This window comes from Bos mutus, chromosome 17, assembly GCF_027580195.1.
Source record: "Bos mutus isolate GX-2022 chromosome 17, NWIPB_WYAK_1.1, whole genome shotgun sequence".
NCBI lineage: Eukaryota > Metazoa > Chordata > Mammalia > Artiodactyla > Bovidae > Bos > Bos mutus.
In genome coordinates, this window is record NC_091633.1 from 8737012 (window position 1) to 8758803 (window position 21792).

The following is a 21792-nucleotide window of genomic DNA, read 5'->3' on the forward strand; positions in this document are numbered from 1 at the left end:
GGAGATGTGCTGTAAGAACTTTTGAACTTGCCCCCCCCCCCCGAGGAGGCAGTCCTTGCCTTTGTTTGTGTTATTTATTGGGTTGTACCAGGTCTCAGTTGCAGCACAAGAGAGCTTCAGTCTTCACTGTAGCACGTGGGGTCTTTAGTCGTGGCACATGAGCTCGTGGTTGTGGCACGTGGGGTCCAGCTCCCTGACCAGGGATCAAACCCAGGCCCCCTGCATTGGGAGCACAGAGTCTTAGCCACTGGACCACCAGGGGAGTCCTAGAATTCTTTGCCTCTGGAGTTCTTCGCTGCAGCAGTTCAACACTGCTAGGAAAGAAGGCTGGGGTAGTCACTCACACTTTGTTTCTTGGAAGAACCTACATGAGTGTGCTGGTCATGGTTGTGACCCTTAGTATATATAGACACATGGCATTATTATCAGCCAGGGAGATACTGAGGACCCTGGAGGGCTTCCTTGACCATCTCAGGCCCTTGCTGTTGCTATCGGCTAGAAGGGTCAGGAGCTTGCCTGGGACCTGTGGCCTCAGCTGCCCCACGGCCCTGCTCTTCCAGGCCTCTGGGAAGGTCACAAGGGGTGACATCTCACCGTGCCGCCCCAGGCCGAGCCTGACTGGACCCTCCACACCTGTGTGCATTTGTGACCATAGGGGAGGTCCGGTGAGAGACCAGCAGGACTGAGGTCCAGGCCCCTGGTGCGCTGTGCATGGCCAGAGGGGGATCTCTTCCCCTATCCCTTCCACCTCCGATTCTAAGCCCCCCTCTTTCAGAAGGCTCTGTTGTGGGGCTGGCTCACTGAAGCTTCCAGGGCAGGAATGGCTCTTGGGGCTGGATCTGCAGGCGGCTACCTACCCCCCCACCTCCCACCCCCACTGCAGGATGACCGTGCCCATCAGTGTCACCAACCCGGAACTGCTGAGACACAGCACGGAGCTCTTCATGGACAGTGGCTTCTCCCCCAAGTCCCAGCGAATGGGGGCCATGGTCGCCTTCCAGAGATTCGAGGATTTCGTCAGGTACCCAGCAGGGTTCAGTCTCCCCAGAACACCCCAGCCATAGGGCTTGAGCGAGCTTCCCCTGAACCCACCTGTTCATTGCACACGCAGGTGGGGGTGGCCTAGACACACGGCACAGTGAGTTAATAATAGAATAATATAGCATCAAAAGTGTGAGTTCATGTCAGCACCTCCTGCTTTTGAATACTGGCTCACCCTGCTTCTTGACTCTAAGACTCTGAACAAGTGATTTCTCTCAATACCTTTGTTTTCTCATCTGTATAAAGGGCACAAGAGGACTTACTTCATAGGGTCACCGTGAAAGTTAAATGAGATAATACATTAAAAATATTGTATTTAAACCATCGTTAGTATGTAGATAACGTGCTCAAAAATGTCAGTATCATTCCCCTGTTTAAAAATCTTGATGTATGTATTCAACTGTGTTGGGTCTTTGGTGCATCGTGTAGGATCTTTTGCTGTGGCACACGGACTCTCTAGTTGTGGCACACAGGCTCAGTAGTTGTGGCGCGTGGGCTCCACAACGTGTGAGATCCTAGTTCCCCGACCAGGGATCAAAGCCGCGTCCCCTGCAAGGCAGATTCTTAACCACCAGCCCACCAGGGGAGTCCCCATTGCGCTTTTCTCAGCCTGCCCCTGTATATTATGCATCATGCTTGGATTATCTCGTATCTTTACAACAGCCTTGGGAGGTGTAGTGATTACTTCTGTTATCCTCAGTTGACTCAGAGAAGTGAGATGAGATTGCAGGAGTCTCCCAGCCAATAAAAAAGGGACCCTAGCCATGCCCCCAAAGTATTGGAACCCTTTCTTTTATTCACCATCTCAAACCACATAGGTTCATTCTTCTTTTGGGGGAAGACCCCATCACTAGTGCCTCGGACCTAGTCAGGAACCACAGGAGCTCTGTACAGACTTGGATGCGCTCGAAGCGTGGTGGTTGGGAAAGAGGGAGGGTCTGGATCTGACCTATGACCTCGTGGGGCAGCGGCCCCTCAGCCCTCCCTCTCTGCCCCGCACCCCCAGGAACTTTGATGAGGTCATCTCCTGCTTTGCCAACATGCCCAAGGACACCCCCCTCTTCAGCGAGGCCCGGAATTCCCTGTACTCTGAGGACGACAGCAAGGTGAGGGTGTGAGCAGGGAGCAAGCCGAGGAGGGGCGGGCTGGGGCCCCGGGCCCTTCTACTTGGTTTTCTTGGCGCCCCCCTTGGCTTTCTGTCCTAGAGCCTCCGAGAGGAGCCGATCCACATCCTGAATGTGGCCCTCCAGCACGCGGACCACCAGGAGGATGAGCAGCTGGTGCCCATTTTCCGAACATTCGTGCAGTCCAAGGTATGCTGGGCAGCCTCTGGGTCTGGGTCCCTGAGAAGGAGGAGGGCTGTCTTGATGAGGTGTCCATGTGCCCGAGTTGTCTTGAGAGCTTCAGAGCCGCAGGCCTGGCTGCTCATGCCGGCTTTGCTTTGCCAGTGACCTTGGGCAGAGGAGGCTGAACAGGCCAGAAATTTGGCTTCTCCCCCCAGTAACACAGAGGTGGCATTTCTCTCTCCCTGGGAGTTGCCATAATAAGATGACACAGTATATACACCACCTTATGCAGATGATACAGTCAGTAAATAGTTTTGGAGTTTAGGGCAGTGTTTTCATTGGGATAAGCCAGAAAACTCACGATTGTATTTATTTGTTTTTGGTTACACGGGGTCTTTGTTGCCGTGAGCGGGCTTTCTCTATCTGGACAGCGGGGGCAGCCCTCTAGCTGTGGTGCTCGGGCTTCTTGTTGCAGTGGCTTTTCTTGTCACGGAGCACAGGCTCAAGGGCGTGAAGGCTTCGGTAGTTGAAGGGCACACAGGCTTAGTTGCTCTGCGGCGTGTGGGATCTTCCCCAACCAGGGATTGAACCCCTGTGCCCTGCATTGGCAGATGGATTCTTTACCACTGGGCCACCAGGGAAGTCCAAAACTCCCAATTTTAAAATGGTCACTTACGTTAACAACCACTTATGCAAATAACTGGGTTGGTTTTATAAACATGTGGTGTCATGTGTAATAATGTGTGTGTATATATTTTAATAGCTGTATGAACATAATTTACGTACCATACCATTCCTCCACTTAAAGTGTGCAGTTCAGTGCTTCTTGGTACCATAGTCCTCTTTTCTGCAGTTTTGTTTTCCTTAGTTTCAGTTTCCCATGGCCAATTGTAGTCCAAGAACATTAAATGGAAAATGCCAGAAATAGGCAATTTGTCAGTTTTGAGTCGTGTGCCATTCTGAGTTGCTATGAGGAAGTATTGCACCATCCTGCTCACTCTGACTCAGATGCGAATCATCCCTTTGTCCAGCGCATCCACCGTTTGTCACTTAGTAGGTGGCTGGGTTGTCCCGTCAGTTGTCATGGTATTGCAGTAGTTATGTTAAGTCACCCGAATTTTACCTAATTATGCCCCAAAGTACAAGGGTAGCGATGCTGGCAATTCGGATATGCCAAAGAGAAGCCATAGGGTGCTTCCCTTAAATGAAAAGGTGAAAGTTCTTGACTTAATAAGGCAGGAAAAAAAACATATGAGATGCTAAGATCTACAGTAAGACTGACTCTTCTAGCCATGAAATTGTGAAGGAGGAAAAAAGAAATGTACCCTTAAACTGCAAACATTATGGCCACAGTGAGTGATAAGTGCTTAGTTAAGACAGAAAAGGCATTAAGCTACAAGAAAATATTTTGAGAGCCCACAATCACATAGCTTTTATTACAGTAAATGGCTATAATTTTTCTATGTGGTTAATCTCCTATTGTGGGCTTTCCTGGTGGCTCAGATGGTAAAGAATATGCCTACAATACAGAAGACGCAGGACTGATCCCTGGATCAGGAAGATTCCCTGGAGAAGGGAATGGCAACCCACTCCAGCATTCTTGCCTGGAGAATTCCATGAAAGAAGAACCTGGCGGGCTACAGTACCTAATTTGTAAATTAAACTTTATTGTAGGTATGTATAGGAAAAAAAACCCAACAACCTACTATATATAGGGTTTGGTATTATCCATGGTTCCATTCATCCACTGGGGATCCTGGATCATATCCCTGGTCAGTAAGGAGAGATTACTAATATATTCATAGGGTTGTGTAACCATCATTACGATCATTATATTTTAGAACGTTTTCACCACCCCCACCAAAATACCCCATACCCATTAGTAGCCACCCCATTTTCCCTCAACTCAACACCCTTTTCCCTGCCCTTGGAAACCACTAATCTACTTTCTGTCCGTGAATTTGCTCATTCTGGGTGTTTCCTATCAATAAACTAAGTGGAATTTCATACAATATGAGGCCTTTGGGGACTGGCCTCTTTTACTCGGCATGTTTTCAAGGTTCATCCAGGTAGTAGTAACATGTATCCGGACTTCATTCCTTTGTGTGACCAAGTATGATCCCATTGTATGTTTGGTTTTTAATGCAGAAAAACATCCTTGTGGAGTGTGGACTCCGAAGAATCACATTCCTGATTGCCCAAGAGGTCAGTCCCATGCTCGGCGCATCTGAGTTCTTTACATTCTTCAAGACTCGGTGCCATTTATTTGAAGTTTGCTCTGTAGATTGGGGTGGGAAAGATCGGTGGCTAAAGGAGAGATGGCTTTCCAAATGATTTGTTCTAGCAGTGGCCTGGGTAATGGTTAAAAATCATAAAACAAGTCTATAAATATTTAAATAAGTCTTGCTTGACTTAATTGTCTTTCATATGTCTTTTTTGCAGAAAGAATTTCCCAAGTTTTTCACATTCAGAGCAAGAGATGAGGTATGGTGAAGAGCAATGAAGTGGTTCTCTCTTCCCTGTGATCTTTGATATTCAGGAAGAATATTGTCCCCAGTCCTTATGATCCCTGTATTCTAGAAGTGCAACTTAAGTGCAGACTCCAGCCTTCCTCTGGGCTGGTATTTCCAGTGAGAGCCCCGTGTTTGTATGTGGGCCTCAGACCTCACATTTCCTACCCTTTCAGCCTTTGCTATACACATTTCTGTCTCACCTGGAGAATTTTTATACTTGCTGTTGTAACTCTGTAAGACAGGTCTCCCAACCTCTTTTGTTTATATTCTTCTAGAACAGTGGTTTGCAAACTATGGCTTGCAAACTGGCTCCCTGTTTTTTAGGGATCGATTGGTTGGTTTTTGTTTTGTTTTTTGGCCATGCCACGCATGGCTTGTGGAATCCTAGTTCCCTGACCAGGAAACGAACCCAGGCCCCCTGCAGTGGAGGCACAGAGTCTCAACCACTGGACCACCAGGAAATTCCCCAGCCCCCTGTTTTTATAACCAAAGTTTGATTGGGACACAGGCCTTACTTATTAATCTCTTGCTGTCTCCTATGGCTTTCTGGCTCCAGCAGTAGAATCAGGCAGAATCGAGTACACTCAGCCCTCCATGTCTGCGGTTTCCACATCCTTGGATTCACCCAACCACAGATGGAATCTCTGTGATTGGCTTTATCTGCGGACGCAGAGCATGTGGATTCAGAAGTCAGACTGTGGCTGTGACCGACTGTGTACTCCATCGGTTCTCTGGCCTTTTGAGAAAAAGGTTGCTCATCCCTGTTCTAGAACAGGTGGTCTTGTTCCCAGCACAGACCCAGCATCCAGCAAACAGTATTTTAATCTATCCAGAGCCTCACTTTACTACTTAAGACCCATCCTTCCTTTAGCCTCTTCAGTTAAAACTCTAGCACCATCAGTCGCTTCCTTCTGGGGACCAATCTCCACAAGGAAACCAGGGACTTCTTGAGAAGCACTCTGTGTCATGGCTCACAGAAAACAGCCTGGTGGGCCAGGAGGTGCTGGGGACTCACTGGGCTACCCCAGGGCTGAGAGACCTATACCAGCACAAGACCTTCCTCTCTGCTGGAACTTCGCAAAATCTCAACTCTCCAATCTCTCGAGTTCACGCTAGAGGACACCATGACTGCCTCTTTCCTGAGCACTAAACCCGCAGCGCCAGGGGGCGTGCAGGACAGGGCGTGGATCAAGCAGGCATGCCGCCTCAGTGTCCAGCTCCACGTGTGTCTGTGTGTCCATCTGTTTTCTCTCCCTGGTCGGCCCGCAGTTTGCAGAAGATCGCATCTACCGTCACTTGGAGCCGGCCCTGGCCTTCCAGCTGGAGCTCAGCCGGTTGCGAAACTTCGACGTGACCGCCATGCCCTGCGCCAACCACAAGATGCACCTGTACCTGGGTGCCGCCAGAGTGAAGGAGGGCGCCGAGGTCACGGACCACAGGTTCTTCATCCGGGTCATCATCAGGCACTCAGACCTGATCACCAAGGTCAGTGTCAGCGGGTGTTTGTGTCTCCCCCTGAACTTGTCCCTCGGGGGCCGGCCTTGGCAGGATTGAGTCCCACGTGGGGCAGGGCCTGGGCTGCACGCGGGGATCGCAGGGTGAACGGGGCACCCACAGCCCTGGCCTTGTGACCGACAGCCCAGTCTAGAGGGGACAGGAGGTAATAGCGGCTTACTTTCATGGTGTAACGTGAGGATTCTTTGTTCCATCACGGAGATGTGTCTGCATGAGAGAATCAGGAGGATAGAAAAGACAGATCCTGGTTTGTTAAGGGGCTTTTTTTGTATTTGTTGATTGAGTGTACCATCATATCCCCTTGTTTCTCTCATTTACAAGAGTAATTCATGACTATCCTGTGAAGATTGCAAGCAATACTGAGAATACTTCCAAAAATCAAGGAGGGGCTTCCCTGGTGGTCCAGTGGTTATGACTCTGCTTCCAATGCAGAGCGCACAGGTTCGATCCCTGTTCGGGGAACTAAGATCCCACACGCTGCGTGGCTTGGCCAAAAAAAGAAAAGGACCCAGAATCCTGCCACTCAGGGGTCAGCCCTGTTGGTGACCCTTTGTAGGCCTCATTCCATATGTGTATTTGAATTGGGTTGTAGGTAGAAGGTTCCAGCTCAGGCTGGACATACCATGTAAAGAATTGGTTTTTACTGTAGACCTCGTTCTATGTTAATGAAGATGATCCCCTCCCTGCAGTCCCCTAGCACGGAGGTATCATGTGTATGCAATGTTTTTAAGGAATCCTCTAGTGATGAGTGCTAAGCTAATCTCAGTGTTTTTCTGCCTCAGATGTTCTAATAGCTTTTATGATTATCCGGGTAAGTGCAAGTCGCTCACTTGTGTCTGACTCTTTGCAACCCCATGAACTGTAGAGTCCATGGAATTCTCCAGGCCAGAATACTGGAGTAGGCAGCCATTCCCTTCTCCAGAGATTGAACCCAGGTCTCCCGCATTTCAGGCAGATTCTTTACCAGCTGAGCTACCAGGGAAGGCCAACAAACCAGGAGATGGTTGTTGAAAAGATGGTTTGTCACTCACAGATCCCAAGGGGAGGGGGCACTCTTTGTCATGGGGACCACGTGGGGAAGTGCCAGGGCTGCTCAGGAGGCCGTGGGAGGGGGGATTCGTGGACAGGGGGCTTTATTGTGAGTTTCACAGGAAGGACCAGGTGAGGTGGCAGGCAGACTTGGCAGTGGCTGGCTTGAGTGATTTCAGCAGGCTCTGAACATAGGGGCTGTCTCGTTGTCTGATGCCTGGCCCTGGGGTGATTAGGGCCCCAGGACAGTAGCCTGGGGCGTGAACCTGATGAGGAGTAGCGGGGTGTGGACCGTGGATTGGTTGGATTGGTTGGTTTGCCTGAAAAGCAAGGGCTCATGGGAGAGTTGTTTACAATATCTTGCAAGAGACTGTAAGACCCCTCTGGGGTCAGCACAGCAGAAAACACAGAAAATAAAAGAGGTGCCGTGTACACGAGACGGCCTTGAACATTTCTTTGCCTCTGGAGGTGGGGCTCTGCTGTCTTACTGGGCACACCTTTCGGAGGAGGGGCTGTTCTCCCCTCTCCCTGACTCTGAGCCCTGCACCCCTGGCCTTAGCGGTTGCCCCCTCCCACTTTGACAGGAAGCCTCCTTCGAGTACCTCCAGAACGAGGGCGAGCGGCTGCTCCTGGAGGCCATGGACGAGCTGGAGGTGGCATTCAACAACACCAGCGTGCGCACAGACTGCAACCACATCTTCCTCAACTTCGTGCCCACCGTCATCATGGACCCCTCCAAGGTCTCCCCTCGGCGCGCAGGGCCCTCACCAGGCTCTGGGGGTTCACCTTCCCTGGGACCCTCCTGCTTCGCGGTATTGCCTCCCGGTGTGCGAGACCCGAGTTGTAGGGTGCATACATGCGTGTCTGAGCCTCGATTGCTGCAGGTGGAGCACAAAGCTTCCATCAATTAATTCTAGAGCCATATTCCAGCCACCCCCTGAGGACTGTCCCTAAGGATGTTCCCCCTCCATGGGCATGCTTCACTTTTTGGGAAATGCGGATGCCTAGAATAGAATGTCCTTTGCAAAACACAGTTCTGGCCTCTCCCTGGTTCCAGGCTCTGTTATGGGCTGCCTGTGGGTGGGGAGCAGGTGAGCACTTGAGGTCTGTGACCCAACCATCCTCCATGGCTGGTTCCTCACAAGCCGGCAGTTTGTGATGGCGATTCTGGGATGAAATAAGTCCTTTCAGTCCATCGGGTTGGCATGTGGGGGGTGCAGAGGCTCATGCTGACTCCCCAGCTCTATCAGTTCATGTCGTTCCCAGAAGAGAAAATGCTTAGTCTTGGGATACATGAAGGAGAGGAAGACGGTGTAACATAGGAGCACTAGCTCTTACAGCCTCAGTTTCCTCCTCTGTCAATAGGGGACAAAAATGCTAGCCTCTCTGGGTAACTGTGGGGACAGAGCGAGATACTGAGCTTAAGTCGAAGATGCCTTTGCTTCTTATCAGCTAACGATGATACACGCAACATATCACTCCGCTGTATACATCAGTGCATTTTGCATTCGGTATACCTCACCATTCTGTCATCATCAGAGTGAGAACTGTTAGGAGTGTGTGCAGTCTAGGTTCTGAAGTTGCACCGCTGTGGTTTGCTGCAGATTGAGGAGTCGGTGCGGTCCATGGTGATGCGCTACGGCAGCCGGCTCTGGAAGCTCCGCGTGCTCCAGGCTGAGGTCAAGATCAACATCCGCCAGACCACCGCCGACAGCGCCATCCCCATCCGCCTCTTCATCACCAACGAGTCAGGCTACTACCTGGACATCAGCCTCTACAAGGAAGTGACCGACCCCAGATCTGGAAACGTAAGGCCGGGCTGGGTCACAGAAGTCGCGTCAGAGCAGAGGCCCAAGCCTCTCCTCCACGTCCGCGGGTCTGTGTCTGTTTCAGAAAAGTTCCTTTGTGTCATATGTTAGAGTCCACACAGAAGTGATACCATGTGGTGTCTTTCTGACTTACTCCACTTAGCATGATAATCTCTAGGCCCATCCATGTTGCGGCCAATGGCGTTATTTTGCTCTTTTTTAAGGCTGAGTAGCATTCCCTCTTTGCATTTTCATTGAGGAGCAGGAAGAAATAAATTGAGCAGGAGTGTGGTTCTCTGAGACTTGCCTCCCTCACTCTCTGATTTTCTCTTTCTGGTCCAGATCTTGTTTCACTCCTTTGGCAACAAGCAAGGCCCCCAGCATGGGATGCTGATCAACACTCCCTACGTCACCAAGGATCTGCTTCAGGCCAAGCGATTCCAGGCCCAGTCCCTGGGTACCACCTATGTGTATGACTTCCCAGAAATGTTCAGGCAGGTAAGTCCTGGGACTGAGACTCAGCACTGCCGGGGGTCCCCCTTTAGAGACTCCACCAGCATCCACAATCTCCATTCTCAGTTACTTTTCTAAAGACCTCACTCTAAAAAACAGTCTTCATAAACGAAAAGAAACTAATACTGGGAATGACTTTGTAGTATATTTTTCTAAAACAAGACTTATTTCATCCCAGTGGTAAAAAGAATATAATATAGAAACTTTGGACAACAGAGGAGAGTGGAAGGAATAAAAAAGTAACTCCTAGTTCCATATACTAAAGACAAATTGCTTACCATTTCCTCCTGGTCTTGTTACTGCTTATATTAAGTACTTGCCATAAGCCAGGCACCATTTTAAGGGTGGATAGACCATGAGGAAGAGGATGGGGTCACTACCTTTGATGAATTAAAAAAAAGAATGTTTTATGTTTTGATGAATTTTGAAGTATACACTGGACACAGAATATATACTGGATACTTCCTTCAAGTATGTCTTCTATGCCTATGTTTTTTTACATAGAAGCGCCTTTCAAGGAAACTGAACACACTGGCATTGGTGATAAGGATGCCTTTGTACATCCTCTCCGTTGCCTTGTGAATGACATTCATGAAACTGAGCCTGTGGACTTCTACTGTAGACAGGAAAGCATCCATGCACTTTAGGCATGAGATGCAAGGTAGTAGGAAAAGCTGCTGTTTAGGGTCAGGAAGTCCTGGACTTGAATCCCACATCTGTCCTTTGCTTCCTGTGTGTCTCCAGGCAAGTTCCTTCACCTCTCGGGGCCTCTCTTTTCTCCTCTGTTAAATGAGAATAATAATTAGTACCTACCTCCCAAGGTTGTAGTAAGAAATACATATTAAGTATTCAGTAGAGGACACGACTGAGCGACTTCACTTTCACTTTTCCCTTTCATGCACTGGAGAAGGAAATGGCACCCCACTCCAGTGTTCTTGCCTGGAGAATCCCAGGGACAGGGGAGCGTGGTGGGCTGCCGTCTATGGGGTCGCACAGAGTCGGACACAACTGAAGCGACTTACCAGCAGCAGCAGTAGCAGCAGAGGCTATTTTAATAAATGGAAACTTTTATGATTAAGAATGTTATTGTCTGTATCCTCCTGCCTTGGACATCATGGGCCACAAGAATAAGAAGCAGACACATCAAAAATAAATCCATCCACTTTTCTTTTAGATAACGAAAGAGTACTGTGGACTACCCATAAATTTGAGAACAGATGAAAAGGAAAATTTCCCAGAAAGATACATCTTATCAAAACTAACTCAAGAAGAAATAGAAAATATAGATTATAAGCATTAGTGGAATTGAATTACTCCATCTGTTCCACCTTTTTTTAAAAAACTGGAGTTCAGATACAAGAATAGAAAGAAGCAAAGTGGTGTTTTTTGTAGATGATAAGATGCCTATACAAGTAATCCAAGAGGATTTGAAGACATAGCAAGAGAATACAGCAAGATTACTAGATACAAGTGCATGCTTATTCATTCAGTCGTGCCTGATTCTGCAACCCCATGGACTGTGGCCCACCAGGCTCCTCTGTCCATGAGATTTTCCAGGCAAGAATACTGGAGTGGGTTGCCATTCCCTTCTCCAGCTAGATCAGTATACAAAAATTAATTGTGCTCTCATAGACAAACAATAATTCTAAAATCTAATTGGAAAAATGCTGTTTACAATATTAAGATCAACTCTAAAGTTTCCCTAGGAATAAATTTAAAAAACATACAAGGAATAAATTAAAAAAACATAGGGGAAATTTTGAAACTTTATGGAAGTACTTTAAGCCTAAATAAACAGAGATACATCGTGCTTATGAATGATCAGAAGAGTCAATATTGTAAAGATAATAGTTCCCCACATAATATATTCAGTATAATTCTGGAGTTGTGGGTGTAACTTGAAAGTTCATAGGAAAAGTAAAAGTTTGTGAATAGCAAAAGCAATTTTGAAAAAAATAATCTGGGGAACTTGTCTTAGCCATCCGTTAAAATAAGTCACTTTTCAAGCAGCTTAATAATGTAATGTACTTAATATGTAATGCATAATATTATTGTAATGGAGCTAAACAGATAGACCGATGGAACAGAATAGAGTCTAGAATCAGACCCGCTTATAAACAAAGCCTTGACAGAATGCAGAGGTGGAATTGTGAATGAAGGGGAATACATCTCACGAAAAGATACAAAGACGTTTCTTATCTAATTGGGAAAATAAATTTTTATTTCTACCTCATCTGGTGTACAAAAATAAATTTCAAGAGATTAAAACCACTTGGAGTGAGTTAAAAGCATAAGCATAGGAAAACCCCACAAATTTGACTACATTAAAATTTAAAAGTTATTTATGTAAAAAGACCCCAGGTTGGGGGACCCAAAGCTGGGGCTCTGGGACAACCCAGAAGGATGGGGTGGGGAGGGAGGTGGGAGGGGGGTTCAGTATCAGGGGACACATGTACACTCATGGCTGATTCATGTCTATGTATGGCAAAAAACCGCCACAATATTGTAATGTAATTAGCCTCCAATTAAAATACATTAATTTTTTTTAAAAAGACCCCAGCTTGGGAGAATATGTTTCGATGTCTGTTACCAGCAAGAGATTAGAACAATATTATGTAAGAGAAACTCTGATCAATATATTTTAAGGTGCTCACCTAGGTGACAGTCAGTTAAGTACAGATCAACATCACAGCAAAAAAAAATCACAGCATGATTTCACACCCAGCAGATGGGAAAGCATGAAAATATTTGACAAAACCAGATGTGGACAAGTATATGGAGCAAAGGAGCTCTCACACATTCTTACTGTAAAGCAATTTGATAATATCTAGGAAAACTGAAGATTCACATATGCTATGACCCAGCAATTCCACTCCTAGGTATATACCCATGTAAAAAGACCATAGGAATGTTCATTATAGCATTATCGGTAGTACTGTAGAATTGGAAAGCTAAACGTTTCTACTAAAAATTATGAGTAAATAAATTGTGACATATTCATGCCATGAAAAACTGAACATGAGGGAAAAGGAATAAACCAGAGCTAAATTTATCAACATGGATAAATCTCTCAACTATACTGGAGAGTTGGAAAAATAAGTTGTAGAAGGACATGTCTGGTGTGACACCATTTATTTAAAAGAGAAGTCATGCAAAATAATGCTACATGTTTTAATGTCTGCACATATGATGAGATAAAGACATAAACACATACAGAGGACTTGACTGACACTGAGTTCAGGATGGGCTTCCCTGCTGGCTCAGCTGGTAAAGAATCTGCCTGCAAAGCAGGAGACCCGAGTTCAAACCCCAGGTTGGAAAGATCTCCTGGAGAAGGAAATGGCAACCCACTCCAGTACTCTTGCCTGGAGAATTCCATGGACAGAGGAGCTGAGCAGGTTACATCCATGGGATCACAAAGAGTTGGATACAACTGTGTGACTAACTTTCACTTTCTTTCAAGTTCAGGATAATGGTTACCTGAGGGGAGCAGGGGGAAGGACAGATGGGAAGGAGCACACCAGGGGCTTCAGCTGCATTTCTATTATTTCTTTTTAAAAAATTCTTAAAGCAACTTTGGAGAAATTATGATTTGACAAAACTGCAAGATAGATGCACGGGTATTTATTTTTTCTGCATGTTTTTGCTGCGTGATTTAAATAGTTTGCGATTAAGAAAGAAAGGCAGCCCTAGAAAATGTACTTCCTTACTGGCAACTTCAGCTTTTCTCTTTCCTCCCTTCTCTGCAGGCTCTTTTTAAAATGTGGCCCTCTCCGGACAAGTACCCCAAAGACATCCTGACGTACACCGAACTTGTGCTGGATCCACAGGGCCAGCTGGTGGAGATGAACCGACTTCCTGGAGGAAATGAGGTAAAGAACTGAGTCAGTTTGCTCTACAGAAGAAGTTAACGCAACATTGTAGAGCAACTATACTTCAATAAAATTAAAAAAAAAAGCAAACCCACAGAACCCAGCTCCTGGCTGGAATCACCCTTTAAAAAAATTTTCTCCCTAGGAACCTCCCTGGCTGTTGAGTAGTTAAGACTTTGCTTTCCAGTGTAGGAAGGGCTTCCCTGGTGGCTCAGTTGGTAAAGAATCTGCCTGCAACACAGGAGACCTGGGTGCGACCCCTGGGTTGGGAAGATCCCCTGGAGAAGGGAAAGGCCACCCACTGCAGTGTTCTGGCCTGGAAAATTCCATGGACTGTACAGTCCATGGGGTCGCAAAGAGTTGGTCACGACTGAGCGACTGTCACTTTCCAGTGAAGGGGGTGCGGGTTTGATCCCTGGTCGGGGGACTAAGATCCCACGTGTCTCATGGCCGAAAAAACAAAACATAAAACAGAAGCAATATTGTAATAAATTCCATAATGACTCTTAAAATGGTCCACATTAAAAAAAAAAAAAAACAACTTAAAAATCTTCTTCCTCCCTGAAGAAGCAAACCTGTTTTCTTGTGCACTCATCTCCTCTCCAGGTGGGCATGGTGGCCTTCAAAATGACGTTTAAGACCCTCGAGTACCCCGAAGGGCGTGACATTATCCTCATCAGCAATGACATCACCTTCCGTATCGGATCCTTCGGCCCCGGAGAAGACCTTCTGTACCTGCGGGCGTCCGAGCTGGCCCGGGCCGAGGGCATCCCCAGAGTCTACCTCGCGGCCAACAGTGGGGCCCGTATCGGCCTGGCAGAGGAGATCAAGCACATGTTCCAGGTGGCTTGGGTGGACCCGGAAGACCCCCACAAGGTACCGCGCAAAGCTGGCGTGGCAGTGTGATCCCACCTGGCTCCTGCTGTGTTTTCCGAGGGGGTGACAGCACCTCTAAGGGAGTGGGGAGAAAAGTCTTGCTCTTAGACGGCACAGATACACGTGGTGGTGGTGGTTTGGTCACTAAGTCCAAACTCAGCACGTCCGACTCTTGCCATCGAGCCCATAGACTGTAGCCTGCCAGGCTCATCTGTCCGTGGGATTCTCCAGGCAAGAATACTGGAGTGGGCTGCCATGCCCTCCCCAGAGGATCTTCCTCACCCAGGGGTCGAAACTGCCTTCCTTACGTCTCCTGCATTGGCAGGCGGCTTCTTTACCACTAGCGCCACCTGGGAGCCCTCACTCCTTCTTCGCCACGAGCAGATGGCTCAGGTTCCTTATCTGTAAAGTGGGAATAATCGTAGTAGTCACTTCATAGAGCTCTGAAAGTGTTAGTCAGTCATGTCTGATTCTTTGTGACCCCATGGACTATAGCCTGCCAGGCTTCTCTGTCCATGGGATTCTCCAGGCAGGAATACTGGAGTGGGCAGCCATTTCCTTCTCCAGAGGATTTTCCAACCCAGGGATCAAACCCGTGTCTGCTACATTGGCAGGCGGATTCTTTACCACTGAGCTACTTCAGAAGCTCTCAGAAGGATCCTTGGAGAAAAATAATGAAAATAGTTATTTCTTATATAAACATGTACTTAATATCAATACATACTGAGCATCTTCTGAACACAGTACATACCAAGGATGCAGAGGTGAGTGGTATATAATCCCTGGCCTCAGGAAGTTCTTACAATTCATCCAGAAGACCTCAGGACATTATAAAAGGCAGAATGAATAAAGAAAAACACATATCTTGTGATGTGAAAATGCAGGGAACAGAGGCATTCTTTGCAACCACGGCACAGGTTCTCAAGGAGGTGGTATTGTCCCCCCAAAAGGGACAAAAAGTATTATTTTCATGTAGAAGTGCACACACACATATGCGTACATTTATTACATAACCAGTATATCTATAATAAAACTTGACTGGGGCAAAGGGGTTGGTAATCAGGGAAAAAGAAGTATCTGAAAGGCTCCTTTGGGGAGAGAGAATGAAAAGATGATTAAACAACACTGAATCAGTGACATCCCTGGTGGTCCAGTGGTTAAAACTCCCCCTATCAATGCAGGGGCCGAGGGCTCGATCCCTGGTGGAGGAGCTAAGATCCCATGTGTCTGGGGGCCAAAAAAACAAAACATAAAGCAGAAACAATATTGTACCAAATTCAATAAAGATTTAAAAACAAACAGATAGTGAATCAGAGAGATGGCCAGAGGAAAAGTGAGGTTGTGTGGTAAGGGTGAGTGGCAACCACAGAGCAGACGTTCAGTTAATTGGTGTTATTAATATGTTAACATCAGATGTCTGTTAACATCAGACAGGTGACTGTTATTAACACAGTGTCCTTCCTGCATCCTTCAAACACAGTGTTGGCACTAAAAACAGTGGCTGTTGAGTACACAGAGCTGGACTAATAGCCTCATTGAAGTATTTACATGTTTTTAAGGGAATTAAATACCTGTACCTGACCCCTCAAGACTACACCAGAATCAGCTCCCTGAACTCCGTCCATTGTAAACACGTGGAGGAAGATGGAGAATCCAGGTAAATAACTTAGCAGGCAGCTCCCATGTTCTGACTGTGGTTCATTTCAGCTGCTCGTGGGGAATCTGCCTCTGGGCTGCTGACAGTTTCTCAAGCAGGTGGGGGTGTTTGTACAGAGGGTCCCCCCAGCTTCCATTGTGGGCACTGACAGCTCAGACACCTGGGGCCCCCTTTAGGGTGACCCCATCCTTGCTGTCCCCACATGAGGCACATCTCTCACAAAAACAGCACATCACTCGGGGACAGTTAGGTTGGATTCCTGCATGTCCCCAGAGCTTGTGGGCTCACATTTTATGACCAAATGAGCCAAACTGACTCACTGGGTGGGCTGGGAAGACGTGGACAGGGTCTGCTCCATGAGAACGTCAAGGGCGATACTGGTGTCGTTTCCAGGGAAGGTTGTAGGTTTTTAAAATCAGATTCTGATTTAAATCAAAATTTCCCAGGCTGAGTTTCCTGGGATGTTAGTCATTGATTTTGGGTGGTGGGGGGGCGGTGGTGGGAAGATTTTCCATAGTCAAGTAAGTTTCGGAAACACTGGGTTAGATGAGATCCAACAAGCATCTTTACTGCAGACCTTCTCAGAGCATTTAATGCACTGAAATGCCTTGTGAATCCCTAACGGGTTAGGGCCTGACCCAGCCTTTTTGGCACCAGGGACTGATTTTTCCACAGACCAGGAGGCAGGGATGGTTTGGGGTGCTTCAGCTTCTGCGTTTGTTGTGCACTTCTGTTATTACACAGCAGCTCCGCCTCGGGTCATCAGGGAGGCTCGGCTGTGCGGTGGACTTCCGTGGCCATGATTGGTCGGTCATGAGCCGAATGCCTTCCCCGGGCACACGCCCACCTCTCTGCAGACCAAAGGCTGTTCTAGACTGTCTCCGAAGGAGTGCAGGGCATGGGTGATGCTTTGTTAGGACACGCTCTGAATCAGCAGACTTTCTCTTTGGTTGGAGGGGTGATCATCATCGAGGCTGTACTTGCCCTTCTGGAAACTTGAGGGCCAATCGTGAGGGTCCTAGACCCCTGCCTTCATCTCGCCGTTGGCTGCTTTCTCACCCTCCAGTCCCTCACCTTGCTCAGCCTTCCTTCTCCGGGTCCTTGGGAAGCACATCAGCCTTGGATTGTCCTAGGCTGGAGCTCAGTCTGTAACTCTCGTTTGGTTCCTGAAGGTATGTCATCACGGACATCATTGGGAAGGAGGAGGGCCTGGGCGTAGAGAACCTGAGGGGCTCAGGCATGATTGCTGGGGAGACCTCCCAGGATTACGACGAGATCGTCACCATCAGCATGGTGAGTCCCCGCCCGTTTTCTTTTCCAACTCAACTTTTTATTATGAAAACTTTAATCAGGAAAAGCCTGTCATGCAAAGTGAAGTAAGTCAGAAGGAGAAAAGCAAGTATCATATATTAACGCGTATGTATGGAATTTAGAAAGCTGGTGCTGATGAACCCATTTGCAGGGCAGGAATAGAGACACAGGCACAGCAGACTTGTGGACACAGCAGGGCAAGGGGAGGGTGGGAGGAATTGAGGAGCACTGAGACATGTGTTATACATTCCTATACGTACAATAGCCAGCAGGAAGCTGGTGCATGACACGGAGCCAACTCAACGCTCTGCGACAACCCAGAGGGGTGGGCTGGGGTAGAGGGTGGGAGGGAGGGTCAGAGGGAGGGCACGTGTGTTTTCTGATGGCTGATTGACCTTGCTGTATGGAAACAACCAACACAACATAATTAAAGCAATTATCCTCCAAGTAAGAATAAATGTAAAAAAAGTTGCCAAAGTAAAGAGAATTGATAATGAGCCCCATGTACTCATCACCGGCTCCAACAGTTGTCAGCGTGTAACCATTCCTGCATCCTCAGCCCATCTGCCCGCTGTTCTGGAATATTTTAAAGCAGCCTCCACTTATATCTTTCCATCTGTAAGTACCATAGTGTGGCTCTTTGCTAGACAAATGCTCTCCCATTCTTTTTTTTTTTTTAATAACATAACCATGATACTATTACACCCAACAATATCAACAGCAATTCTTTATATCGTCAGAACTCAGCTTGGCTTCAGTTTTCATAGTTATCTCAAAATGTCTTATTATAGTTGGTTGGCTTGAATCAGGATTCAATCTCTTCTTCTTTAAAAGATATTGAGTATTTAGAAGAACTTTTGGGCCTTCCCTGGTGGCCCAGTGGCTAAGACTCCACACTTTCTCTGCAAGGGGGCACGGGTTCAGTTCCTGGTCAGGGAACTAAGATCTTGCATGCCCAGCAGTGTGGGAAAAAAAAAAAAAAAAGAACTTTTATCTAATTTTAACTGATACGAAGTGACTGTCTTCTCATTCCCTAGTGTGGCCTTTACAGAAATATCTTCTGTTTCTGTTGGAGTCGTAGTAATAGTTCTCTTCAGTGGTAAACTGTCACTCAAGTCCTGACTTTTACCCTTCGTCTTGGCTCTTCAGTTTCCAAGGTGGAAAATGCTGGCCTTGAGTGTCTTCCTTGGGCGTATCGTGTAGGTGTCATTATGTATGTTTCATACCTATTTCAAAATAAAAAGACATATATGTATTTACATATTCCAAAATATGTCATTTTCTTTTGAAGGATATAAAAAGGAATATTTTTATATATTCCAAAATAGATATACATTTACATATCTCTAATTTATATATATATACACAGACAGGCTCACCTCAGAGATGTCGCAGTTTGGTCCCAGACCTCTATGGTAAAGTGAATGAATATAGTATTGAAGTGGAGATTGTAATAAAGTCACACAGATTTTTTGGTTTCTCAATCCATGTAACAGTTACGTTTATACTGTACTGTCGTCTGTTAAGTCTGCGGTAGCATTATGTCTTTTAAAGATGTATACACTTTAATTTTAAAATCCTTTATGGCTAAAAAATGCTAACCCTCATCTGACACACAGGATTGCCACAAACTTTGTTAAAAAATAAATAAGTAAGTAAACCTCAGTATCCATGAAGTACAATAAAATGAGGTCTGCCTGTATAAATCTTCCTATTTTGAAATAGTTCTGCGTCGGAAGTTACGAGATAGTTTAGGCAGGTCGTGGGTGCCCCTCGTCCAGCTCCCGTGTGATAGAGTCTCGTGTAACTGTCGTATGTGATCAAAACAAGGACACTGACATTGGCACGACACTGTTAACTGGACACAGACCTCGATCATTTTTTCCCAGTTTCACCCGCCCTCCTAGGCTTCCTTTCATTGTGTGAATGCATGCAGTGTCTTGGGAATGACCAAACTCAGAAGAACCACAGAGATGCCTCTTGAAGTAAGAGCCAGAACATTCCACGTCTGCGTGTGTCTTTACAACACTCTTCCTCGCTAGCCCCATTCTTTCGGTCGAGGTCAGGCAGCCTGAAGGACAGGCTTGAGCCCACGCTGTCCGGCCACCGATCAGGATGCCCGTGGCCAAGCTGAGCTTCCGCTCATGCCCAGTGGCTCCTGGACCGTCCCCGCTGTGGGGGGCGGGGCACTGGCCCTGAGGAATGCAGGAGGGGTCCTGTCTCCACAGGTGAGCTGCCGGGCCCTCGGGATCGGGGCCTACCTGGTGAGGCTGGGCCAGCGAGTGATCCAGGTGGAGAATTCCCACATCATCCTCACGGGGGCGACGGCGCTCAATAAGGTGACCACCTTGAAGGGACAGCCGGGGAGTGGACGTGTAGGGGCGGGCGGGCTCATTCTGACATTCCCAGTGTCCCCAGTGGGGAATTTTTCTCAGCATGAAAGCAGTTCCAGGAATTCCCTGGTGGTCCAGCGGTTAGGACTCCACACTCTCACTGCTGAGGGCCCGGGTTCAATCCCTGGTTGGGAAACTAAGATCCCACAAGCTACATGATGCAGCAAGAAAAGGGAAAAAAGAAGCCAGTTCCATCCCTGCTATTATGAGAGCTGTTCTTTCATTTTGCAGTTATATGGGCCTCTTATGAGCTAACATATATTATAGATAGATACATACATACATATAGGTGTGTATTGGGCTTCCTTGGTGGCTCAGCGTTAAGAGTTTGCCTACAAAGCAGGAGATGCAGGTTCGATCCTTGGGTCAGGAAAATCCACCGGAGAATGAAATTGCCATTTCTCACTCCAGTGCAACCCACTCCAGTATTCTTGTCTGGAGAATCCCATGGACTGAGGAAACTGGCGGGCTACAGTCCACGGGGTTGAAAAAGAGTCCGACACAACTGAGTGACTTAACAGCAACAATGTATGTGTTAGGCTCTTCTGGTGGAACTAATTCTCTGTGTTACTGTAATTTAAATTTTAAAACTTATTAAAATAGCATTACACATTGCAGAAAATTGGGAAAAGACCAAAAAAACAAAAAAAGTAATTTTGTCCCTACTGTAGTTTTTGTGTAGTTTTCCTCTCATCTCATGTCTTTACATAGTTAGACTCCTAGTGAACACAGTTTCGTGTGACTGTTTACTGTCTTGAAATGCCTTCCACAATGCTGTAAGGCCTCCCTAACATCAGGTCTGCTAAAAATCCCACAGTGGGTCTCAGAGTCTGGCCCCTGAACCAGCAGCATCAGCATTACCTGGGATCATGATAAAAATACAAAGTTCTCTGGCCCCACTGCAGACCTGCTCCATCAGCAACACTAGGTTGGGTTTTGCCTGGAGATGACCAGTCACCAGGTGGATCTCTGGTTCTTAAATTGGGCTGCATAATGGAATTATCTGGAAGTTGAAAAAAAACAACAGATACCTGAGATTCTGATGTAATTGGTCTGGCTGCCTGCAGCCTGGACATCAGGACTTTTGAAAGCTCCCAGGTGATTCTGACTTGCAGCCAGGGTTGAGGACCATCTGAACAGATGGAAGGCCCCCAGGTCGGGCAGGACCTTGCTAACCGTGTCATGTCAAAGCAGGTCCTGGGCAGAGACGTTTACACGTCCAACAACCAGCTGGGCGGTGTGCAGATCATGCATCACAATGGCGTCTCGCATGTCACCGTGCCAGATGACTTTGAGGGTGTTTGTACCATCCTGGAATGGCTGTCCTATATGCCAAAGGTGCAGTATCCTTCCCCCCGCCCCCGCCTCTTGAAGCTTGGAGCCTGGAAGACTCTGTTATCTGGTTCATTTGCCAAATGGTGTGGAAGGGTAGGGAGTAGGTAACACTGAAATCGTGTCTAGGGTTAATTTTTCTTTTCTCTTCCCTCCTTCCCTCTCTGATGCCCAGCCCTGTACTCACTGTTATTTTTTTTTTTTTTTTTTTTTGATGACTTTGTATGGAGGCTGTGTGTCTATCCTTTAGAAAGAGGTGACATTGCCTGTCATCAAAAGAGGTAACACGGACAACAGAGAATCCTCAGGCTTTGCAGTCAGGCTGGATTTGATTTCTGGCTTCCTTCTCGTAGCAATGAGACCTCAGGACCATCTCTTAATCTTTCTAAGCCTCAGTTTCCTCATCTGTAAAGTGGGAGTAACAATGGCACCCATCCCAGGGTGTTATCACTGATGGCTCAGTGACATGATGTGTGGAGTTCAGCGCTTGGCAGGCCCTCAGCCAAATGCTACTCCTAATTGTGATGATGACCTACTTTGGGTTGGGCTTCTGCCACGTAGCCAGGCATCACCATAGTCGGAAGGGGAGAGGAGGGCAAAGAGTGAATTGCAGACATTATTGACGAGCCTGAAGGACCGAGTGGGA

The 21792-nt window shown here is 47.2% G+C and overlaps 1 protein-coding gene across 1 annotated transcript in view; it reads left to right on the top strand.

Annotated features, from left to right (window-relative positions):
- The window catches only part of ACACB (acetyl-CoA carboxylase beta), a 115184-nt gene that overhangs the window by 78195 nt on the left and 15197 nt on the right, over window positions 1–21792 (top strand). Inside the window, 15 exon segments of the mRNA XM_070385980.1 lie at window positions 776–1021; window positions 2048–2147; window positions 2247–2354; window positions 4476–4532; window positions 4770–4811; window positions 6110–6325; window positions 7969–8124; window positions 8989–9192; window positions 9535–9690; window positions 13455–13577; window positions 14184–14453; window positions 16013–16110; window positions 17283–17403; window positions 19650–19760; window positions 21009–21152. Of these exon segments, the coding sequence (XP_070242081.1) occupies window positions 776–1021; window positions 2048–2147; window positions 2247–2354; window positions 4476–4532; window positions 4770–4811; window positions 6110–6325; window positions 7969–8124; window positions 8989–9192; window positions 9535–9690; window positions 13455–13577; window positions 14184–14453; window positions 16013–16110; window positions 17283–17403; window positions 19650–19760; window positions 21009–21152 (2152 nt within the window).